We start from the raw sequence: 10112 nt of genomic DNA, 5'->3' as shown, positions 1-10112 counted from the left end.
TCTGGGACAGGTGTTTAAACCAGTAGTTGTTATCTACCTGATCTGGGACAGCTGTTTGAACTCGAGGCCCACAGCGATGGTGTGTCCGTCTGTCATCTGCAGCCGCAGCATCCTGGGGGCTCCCTGAGACTCCTCATTGTCCTTGGGAGCCGACACGTTCCTCACCTTCTGAATCTGCAGCACACACGGACCCTCCAACTGAGGGTGGGAACGGGTAGGGAGAGATGAAACACAGCGGTCCTGTTAATTAGGGCACACTGTAGCAAAAAAAGTTTTTTTACAGCCAGAGAGTGAGTTAGGGTCCGTATTCATGAGGCACCAAACAGATCAACACAGACAAAGCGAGAGGGGACCTGAACTTGTCCAATAAGAAATATATCGGTTTGTTTTTAACGTTGCAAAACATTTTTGCTACGGTGTGTCCTAATGCCAGGGTTTGTTGCAGTAAAGACATCAGCCTTGTAAGCACTAACTGGTAAACCACCTCAGCAGATGGTCCCGGCTTCAATAACTGCTCCTCTGGGCTGAATAAAGTCTATTGAACTGAGTTACCCTCGCCGTCTCCTCGCTCAAATTGACCTTACTGCTTAGACAGTTGAAGTCGGGAGTTTACATACACTTAGGTTGGAGTCATTAAAACTCGTTTTTCAACCACTCCACAAACTTCTTGTTAACAAACTATAGTTTTGGCAAGTCGGTTAGGACATCTACTTTGTCCATGACACAAGTAATTTTTCCAACAATTGTTTACAGGCAGATAATTTCACTTATAATTCACTGTATCACAATTCCAGAGGGTCAGAAGTTTACATACACTAAGTTGACTGTGCCTTTAAACAGCTTGGAAAATTCCAGAAAATGACGTCATGGCTTTAGAAGCTTCTGATAGGCTAATTGACATCATTTGAGTCAATTGGAGGTGTACCTGTGGATGTATTTCAAGGACTACCTTCAAACTCAGTGGCTCTTTGCTTGACATCATGGGAAAATCAAAAGAAATCAGCCAAGACCTCAGAAAATAAATTGTAGACCTCCACAAGTCTGGTTCATCCTTGGGAGCAATTTCCAAACGCCTGAAGGTACCACGTTCATCTGTATAAACAATAGTACGCAAGTATAAACACCATGGGAACACGCAACAGTCATACCGCTCAGGAAGGAGACACGTTCTGTCTCCTCGAGATGAACGTTCTTTGGTGCGAAAAGTGCAAATCAATCCCAGAACAACAGGAAAGGACCTTGTGAAGATGCTGGAGGAAACAGGTACAAAAGTATCTATATCCACAGTAAAACGAGTCCTGTATCGACATAACCTGAAAGGCCGCTCAGCAAGGAAGAAGCCACTGCTCCAAAACCGCCATAAAAAAGCCAGACTACGGTTTGCAACTGCACATGGGGAAAAAGATCGTATTTTTTGGAGAAACGTCCTCTGGTCTGATGAAACAAAATAGAACTGTTTGGCCATAATGACCATCGTTATGTTTGGAGGAAAAAGGGGGAGGCTTGCAAGCCGAAGAACACCATCCCAACCGTGAAGCACGGGGGTGGCAGCATCATGTTGTGGGGGTGCTTTGCTGCATGAGGGACTGGTGCACTTCACAAAATAGATGGCATCATTATGTGAATATATTGAAGCAACATCTCAAGACATCAGTCAGGAAGTTAAAGCTTGGTCGCAAATGGCCCTTCCAAATGGACAATGACCCCAAGCATATTTCCAAAGTTGTTGCAAAAAGGACAACAAAGTCAAGGTATTAGAGTGGCCATCACAAAGCCCTGACCGCAATCATATAGAAAATCTGTGGGCAGAACTGAAAAAGCGTGTGCGAGCAAGGAGGCCTACAAACCTGACTCAGTTACACCAGCTCTGTCAGGAGGAATGGGCCAAAATTCACCCAACTTATTGTGGGAAGCTTGTGGAAGGCTACCTGAAACGTTTGACCCAAGTTAAAGAATTTAAAGGCAATGCTACCAAATACTAATTGAGTGCATGTAAACTTCTGACCCACTGGGAATGTGATGAAAACAATAAAAGCTGAAATAAATCTCTCTCTATTATTCTGACATTTCACATTCTTAAAATAAAGTGGTGATCCTAACTGACCTAAGACAGGGAATTTATGCGAGGATTAAATGTCAGGAATTGTGGAAAACTGAGGTTTACACATTCAACTGAGGTTTACACGTTCCAATTAAAATAGTGTATCTGAGCTCCAAGAGCTGGCATTCTACCGCATATTCAATCACCTCTTTGTAAATGCAGTACATATTAATTGCAGTCTAGTGATAACCTGCTCTGGGAAAAGAGCCAGGCAACAATAAATAAATAACTCAATGCAGACTGAGAAATTCTGAATTACCAGTATTGATGGCGTGTTTCCCTGTTAGACTAATGCAGAGTGGGAGTTGTACTTACCTGAAAGGAGTGCAATATCTTACTCTGAGCTTTAGGAGGACCGTGGGTAATAAGCTCTCTGAGCTTTAGAAGGACCGTGGGTAATAAGCTCTCTGAGCCTTAGAAAGACCGTGGGTTATTAGCTCTCTGAGCTTTAGAAGGACCGTGGGTTATTAGCTCTGAGCTTTAGAAGGACCGTGGGTTATTAGCTCTCTGAGCTTTAGAAGGACCGTGGGTTATTAGCTCTGAGCTTTAGAAGGACCGTGGGTTATTAGCTCTCTGAGCTTTAGAAGGACCGTGGGTTATTAGCTCTCTGAGCTTTAGAAGGACCGTGGGTTATTAGCTCTCTGAGCTTTAGAAGGACCGTGGGTTATTAGCTCTCTGAGCTTTAGGAGGACCGTGGGTTATTAGCTCTCTGAGCTTTAGGAGGACCGTGGGTTATTAGCTCTCTGAGCTTTAGAAGGACCGTGGGTTATTAGCTCTCTGAGCTTTAGGAGGACCGTGGGTTATTAGCTCTCTGAGCTTTAGGAGGACCGTGGGTTATTAGCTCTCTGAGCTTTAGAAGGACCGTGGGTTATTAGCTCTCTGAGCTTTAGGAGGACGGTGGGTTATTAGCTCTCTGAGCCTTAGGACCGTGGGTTATTAGCTCTCTGAGCTTTAGGAGGACCGTGGGTTATTAGCTCTCTGAGCTTTAGGAGGACCGTGGGTTATTAGCTCTCTGAGCTTTAGAAGGACCGTGGGTTATTAGCTCTCTGAGCTTTAGGACCGTGGGTTATTAGCTCTCTGAGCTTTAGAAGGACCGTGGGTTATTAGCTCTCTGAGCTTTAGAAGGACCGTGGGTTATTAGCTCTGAGCTTTAGGACCGTGGGTTATTAGCTCTCTGAGCTTTAGGACCGTGGGTTATTAGCTCTCTGAGCTTTAGAAGGACGGTGGGTTATTAGCTCTCTGAGCCTTAGGACCGTGGGTTATTAGCTCTCTGAGCCTTAGGACCGTGGGTTATTAGCTCTCTGAGCTTTAGGACCGTGGGTTATAAGCTCTCTGAGCTTTAGGAGGACCGTGGGTTATAAGCTCTCTGAGCTTTAGGAGGACCGTGGGTTATAAGCTCTCTGAGCTTTAGAAGGACCGTGGGTTATAAGCTCTCTGAGCTTTAGAAGGACCGTGGGTTATAAGCTCTCTGAGCTTTAGGAGGACCGTGGGTTATAAGCTCTCTGAGCTTTAGGACCGTGGGTTATTAGCTCTCTGAGCCTTAGGACCGTGGGTTATTAGCTCTCTGAGCTTTAGAAGGACCGTGGGTTATAAGCTCTCTGAGCTTTAGGAGGACCGTGGGTTATTAGCTCTCTGAGCTTTAGGAGTACCGTGGGTTATTAGCTCTCTGAGCCTTAGAAGGACCGTGGGTTATTAGCTCTCTGAGCTTTAGGACCGTGGGTTATTAGCTCTCTGAGCCTTAGGACCGTGGGTTATTAGCTCTCTGAGCTTTAGGACCGTGGGTTATTAGCTCTCTGAGCCTTAGGACCGTGGGTTATTAGCTCTCTGAGCTTTAGAAGGACCGTGGGTTATAAGCTCTCTGAGCTTTAGAAGGACCGTGGGTTATTAGCTCTCTGAGCTTTAGAAGGACCGTGGGTTATTAGCTCTCTGAGCTTTAGAAGGACCGTGGGTTATTAGCTCTCTGAGCCTTAGGAGGACCGTGGGTTATTAGCTCTCTGAGCTTTAGAAGGACCGTGGGTTATTAGCTCTCTGAGCTTTAGAAGGACCGTGGGTTATTAGCTCTCTGAGCCTTAGGAGGACCGTGGGTTATTAGCTCTCTGAGCTTTAGAAGGACCGTAGGTTATTAGCTCTCTGAGCTTTAGGAGGACCGTAGGTTATTAGCTCTGAGCTTTAGGAGGACCGTGGGTTATTAGCTCTCTGAGCTTTAGAAGGACCGTGGGTTATTAGCTCTCTGAGCTTTAGGAGGACCGTGGGTTATTAGCTCTCTGAGCTTTAGGAGGACTGTGGGTTATTAGCTCTCTGAGCTTTAGAAGGACCGTGGGTTATTAGCTCTCTGAGCTTTAGGAGGACCGTGGGTTATTAGCTCTCTGAGCTTTAGGAGGACCGTGGGTTATTAGCTCTCTGAGCTTTAGAAGGACCGTGGGTTATTAGCTCTCTGAGCTTTAGGACCGTGGGTTATTAGCTCTCTGAGCTTTAGGAGGACGGTGGGTTATTAGCTCTCTGAGCCTTAGGACCGTGGGTTATTAGCTCTCTGAGCTTTAGGAGGACCGTGGGTTATTAGCTCTCTGAGCTTTAGAAGGACCGTGGGTTATTAGCTCTCTGAGCTTTAGGACCGTGGGTTATTAGCTCTCTGAGCTTTAGAAGGACCGTGGGTTATTAGCTCTCTGAGCTTTAGAAGGACCGTGGGTTATTAGCTCTGAGCTTTAGGACCGTGGGTTATTAGCTCTCTGAGCTTTAGGACCGTGGGTCATTAGCTCTCTGAGCTTTAGAAGGACGGTGGGTTATTAGCTCTCTGAGCCTTAGAACCGTGGGTTATTAGCTCTCTGAGCCTTAGGACCGTGGGTTATTAGCTCTCTGAGCTTTAGGACCGTGGGTTATAAGCTCTCTGAGCTTTAGGATGACCGTGGGTTATAAGCTCTCTGAGCTTTAGGAGGACCGTGGGTTATAAGCTCTTTGAGCTTTAGAAGGACCGTGGGTTATAAGCTCTCTGAGCTTTAGAAGGACCGTGGGTTATAAGCTCTCTGAGCTTTAGGAGGACCGTGGGTTATAAGCTCTCTGAGCTTTAGGACCGTGGGTTATTAGCTCTCTGAGCCTTAGGACCGTGGGTTATTAGCTCTCTGAGCTTTAGAAGGACCGTGGGTTATAAGCTCTCTGAGCTTTAGGAGGACCGTGGGTTATTAGCTCTCTGAGCTTTAGGAGTACCGTGGGTTATTAGCTCTCTGAGCCTTAGAAGGACCGTGGGTTATTAGCTCTCTGAGCTTTAGGACCGTGGGTTATTAGCTCTCTGAGCCTTAGGACCGTGGGTTATTAGCTCTCTGAGCTTTAGAAGGACCGTGGGTAATAAGCTCTCTGAGCCTTAGAAGGACCGTGGGTTATAAGCTCTCTGAGCTTTAGAAGGACCGTGGGTTATAAGCTCTCTGAGCTTTAGAAGGACCGCGGGTTATTTGCTCTCTGAGCTTTAGAAGGGCCGTGGGTTATTAGCTCTCTGGGCCTTAGAAGGACCGTGGGTTATTAGCTCTCTGAGCCTTAGGAGGACCGTGGGTTATTAGCTCTCTGAGCTTTAGGAGGACCGTGGGTTATTAGCTCTGAGCTTTAGGAGGACCGTGGGTTATTAGCTCTCTGAGCTTTAGAAGGACCGTGGGTTATTAGCTCTCTGAGATTTAGAAGGACCGTGGGTTATTAGCTCTCTGAGCTTTAGGAGGACTGTGGGTTATTAGCTCTCTGAGCTTTAGAAGGACCGTGGGTTATTAGCTCTCTGAGCTTTAGGAGGACTGTGGGTTATTAGCTCTCTGAGCTTTAGGAGGACCGTGGGTTATTAGCTCTCTGAGCTTTAGAAGGACCGTGGGTTATTAGCTCTCTGAGCTTTAGGACCGTGGGTTATTAGCTCTCTGAGCTTTAGAAGGACGGTGGGTTATTAGCTCTCTGAGCCTTAGGACCGTGGGTTATTAGCTCTCTGAGCCTTAGGACCGTGGGTTATTAGCTCTCTGAGCTTTAGGACCGTGGGTTATAAGCTCTCTGAGCTTTAGGAGGACCGTGGGTTATAAGCTCTCTGAGCTTTAGGAGGACCGTGGGTTATAAGCTCTCTGAGCTTTAGAAGGACCGTGGGTTATTAGCTCTCTGAGCCTTAGGACCGTGGGTTATTAGCTCTCTGAGCTTTTGAAGGACCGTGGGTTATTAGCTCTCTGAGCTTTAGAAGGACCGTGGGTTATTAGCTCTCTGAGCTTTAGGAGTACTGTGGGTTATTAGCTCTCTGAGCTTTAGGAGGACCGTGGGTTATTAGCTCTCTGAGCTTTAGGAGGACCGTGGGTTATTAGCTCTCTGAGCTTTAGAAGGACCGTGGGTTATTAGCTCTCTGAGCTTTAGGAGGACCGTGGGTTATTAGCTCTCTGAGCTTTAGAAGGACCGTGGGTTATTAGCTCTCTGAGCTTTAGGAGTACCGTGGGTTATTAGCTCTCTGAGCTTTAGGAGGACCGTGGGTTATTAGCTCTCTGAGCTTTAGGAGGACCGTGGGTTATTAGCTCTCTGAGCCTTAGAAGGACCGTGGGTTATTAGCTCTCTGAGCTTTAGGACCGTGGGTTATTAGCTCTCTGAGCTTTAGGACCGTGGGTTATTAGCTCTCTGAGCTTTAGGACCGTGGGTTATTAGCTCTCTGAGCCTTAGGAGTACCGTGGGTTATTTGCTCACATACAAATTAATTCATTAATTATCTACCTCGTCATCATCTGTGGCATTTTCTCAGTTGAACTCAGTGCAACTCCCCATGGCTGAAGGAAGGAATGAAGGCATTTTAAAGCTGGTGTGACAGAGACATCTAGTGGCCTTTGGAAGTAGTGCATTTATGTATTACTCAAACGTTCACAGGACAGTGTAACCAACAGGGTATCAAACCCGGGTCAGGTGCATGTTGTTTTCAAGGCTGAGATATACAGCCCACTGAGATAAAAGCCTAGGAATTAGCTTTCTAAGTTGCCATGGGTCTTCAGCATGGTTACTCACCATAGAGGTCTAGCTTGACTAACCTCCATCCACTGACTATTACAAAATCCTGTTGGTTCAAACTTTGTTTTTGTTCTGTATTGACTCATTATGACAGGATCTTTGACAGTTTCTCTGACCCTTTGGCGTACACATATCTGTGCTAATACACACACACACACACACACACACACACACACACACACACACACACACAGCCTCACCTTCTCCACCCGGCCACTGTTGATGTCCGCAGGGAGAAACTTCCTGCCAATAGGTCTCAGGTCACTCTGTAGAGATAGCAACAGAGACAGGGGGGGGGGGGGGGGGGTTTAAGCAATACTTGCCCAACCAACATATTAAGCTGACAATGAGATTACCTGTAAACCTTGGAAGCATAATTGAAAGCAATGTAGAGAAACCTGTTTTTTCAAAGCACTGGCAAATATTGCCTGAACCCTGATTCTCCACACGTCTCCCAAAGTGGGCATGAGTACACTTCCAGTCATGGATTTCACAAACTATTGGATTGGTGTTAGTCTGATTAGTCAGGCTGTAATATACAATTAATCGGTATAGACAGCCAGACGTGTGCAAATGTTCCTTACAAGCCAGAATGTTTAATACAATCACATTTGAACTTACTCTCCCCATTTGTCCCTTTCCTCTGCTCTAAATGTGAGACAAAATATCCACAGGAAGGTCTTGTTGAAGTGACTTTTTAGTGTGCTCAAAGCCCAGACTCTCTCATCAATAGCTATTGAACCAAGTATGCCATGAAAATGGTATATTCTGTCAACAGCTATTGAACCAAGTATGCCATGAAAATTGTATATTCTGTCAATAGCTATTGAACCAAGTATGCCATGAAAATGGTATATTCTGTCAATAGCTATTGAACCAAGTATGCCATGAAAATGGTATATTCTGTCAATAGCTATTGAACCAAGTATGCCATGAAAATTGTATATTCTGTCAACAGCTATTGAACCAAGTATGCCATGACAATGAAAATGGTATATTCTGAATCTTTTTTTGAAGATTGAAATCGAAATATCCAATATAAAACTCACTTTACCTCAGTACCAAACCACATACCCACCGGCTCTCTACAATGTCAGGTAAACAAGACCTTCCTGTGGATATTTTGTCTCAAATTTAGAGCAGCGGAAAGGGACAAACCACACAAACAACCGGTAGAGTAAGCTTACATGCGATTTTAATCAACATTCTGGCTTGTAAAGGAACATTTACAACATTGTGCACACAAATGTCTCAGGCTGTATATATACCAATTAAGTGTGTATTAGAGCCTGATTATTCTGGACTAGATTGTCGTAAGCATTGGCTGGAGGGACGAGGGAGTGTGCAAGTACAAACAAGGGTGGAGAATTGGAATGCAGCCATATTAGGGTGACTTTGGTTTACTGACATACCAGCAAAACATTCAATAAGCAATATTCAAAGCAATGTAGAGGAATCTGTTTTGTGGGCCTTACACAAACCTGTTTTGTAAGCTTGATTGATTTTGAAATGAGGTCGACTGTTAGCACAAACAGTCTAATTTCTACTCAAACCCCAGGGGTCAGTTAAATGTACATCTACACAGGTGAAAGGAAAAGGTTTTTCTGTATACTAGAAGAGAGACGTGAGAATACTAGCTACTTACATTAAGTGCAATTCGAATAATGTAATTAGCTGAGGGTTTCTCAGAAGTGCGTTTCAACTCCTCTATTCCTTCGTCTGTAAGGTACCTGTGTAGGAAGGTAAACCAAAAGAAAGGGCTCACATATCAATGGCGTAACCTATGTAACGTTACTGTGGTTAACCAACACTCCAGATAGTTACAGTGAACAAACACATTGAAATTCAAAAGCTAGCCAGCCAACTCGCATATCACTCGAGTGTACTGAACTAACGTAGCTAACAACTGACTAGCAGATTAACTTTGAAGATATATTAATAGCTAGCTAGCTAGCTACAGTACAGTAATGTAGAGTTAGCTAGCTACACCGGTGGTCACGGAGTTGTTTACTTAGGTAGCTAGCTAGGTAGCTACTTAGCTTCAAATGAGCATACATGGCCTTGTTAGTTAGCGTACCAAAGCTATACATGCTAAAATAATTGACAGAAATTTGCTAGACAAATGACACACTTCGCAACATCAACTGCCAAAATAATCATTATTAGCTACTGTTATCAGTTCGTATGCCAGATATGTAATACCATAGCTAGTTACACATATCTGGCGTACAAACATTTAAGCTACATTATCACAGGAATCATAGTATGTGAGATCCTAAATCTAACATTAGGTGTTAATTTAGCTAACGTTAACTAGAAAAGCCAAAGCTATGCTAGCAAAGTGAACGTGTGATGTAGCTAGCTAGCTAACACCTTAGCCATAAGCTACCCACCAGCCTTCTTTGGTGAGGGCTAAGTTGATTTCAGCCATTTTCTTTAAAAAATAAAGTATCAAATGCAAATATAGTCGATGAACTATTTAATTTGTGGATTATCCATTGTTTTATCTTTAATAATTAATCCGATAATCAATGAGTTTAGCCGGATATTTTAGCGTTTGCCGACTAAAACAAATGACCTCCCGTTGGGCGAGACGTCAAAGTTGAATCTGGTACTTGGCGGCAAAGAGGGAAGGAACAAACACAGCAGCCCCAGTGGCAAAGAAAATCCCTACATGTACCGTGCTTTATCAATCCAATGATCTACTACACTCCGTGAAATGGAATGATATTAGTTTCAATGTTTCAATTTCAAAAATTTCCCCCTTGCAACTGCAGACTAGGCATACACTCTTAGAACGGTTATGAGCACAAGAAAATGAATAAACTCTCTTGGCACTGTCAGCGATTGGTTTTAATGTCTATGGTCACTGATCAAGAGGCCTGGGGTTGAGTCCTCGGTCAGTCTGCACCTAGAATTAGCTACAACGTTCTTCTGCATAATTTAGGCGAACACCTCGCATTGCCTAGTTTAGGAAGTCTAACAGCTAGGCCTATATCACGAAAGGAATGTT

The 10112-nt window shown here is 44.5% G+C and overlaps 1 protein-coding gene across 4 annotated transcripts in view; it reads right to left on the bottom strand.

Annotated features, from left to right (window-relative positions):
* The window catches only part of tdrd3 (tudor domain containing 3), a 64891-nt gene extending 55133 nt beyond the window's left edge, over nt 1-9758 (bottom strand). For all 4 annotated transcript variants that reach the window (XM_071330925.1, XM_071330926.1, XM_071330928.1 and 1 more), the window contains exons 1-4: nt 9493-9758; nt 8745-8829; nt 7300-7365; nt 38-198 (exon numbers count right to left, since the gene is read on the bottom strand). In XM_071330925.1, the coding sequence (XP_071187026.1) occupies nt 38-198; nt 7300-7365; nt 8745-8829; nt 9493-9530 (350 nt within the window). In that variant the 5' untranslated portion in view covers nt 9531-9758. The remainder of the gene's footprint in view (nt 1-37; nt 199-7299; nt 7366-8744; nt 8830-9492) is intronic.
* Between the last annotated feature and the right edge of the window lie 354 nt (nt 9759-10112).

The sequence above is a fragment of the Salvelinus alpinus genome, chromosome 10 (genome assembly GCF_045679555.1).
Source record: "Salvelinus alpinus chromosome 10, SLU_Salpinus.1, whole genome shotgun sequence".
Taxonomy (NCBI): domain Eukaryota; kingdom Metazoa; phylum Chordata; class Actinopteri; order Salmoniformes; family Salmonidae; genus Salvelinus; species Salvelinus alpinus.
Note: the sequence above shows the minus strand (reverse complement) of the source record. Positions and strands in the feature narration are given on the sequence as shown.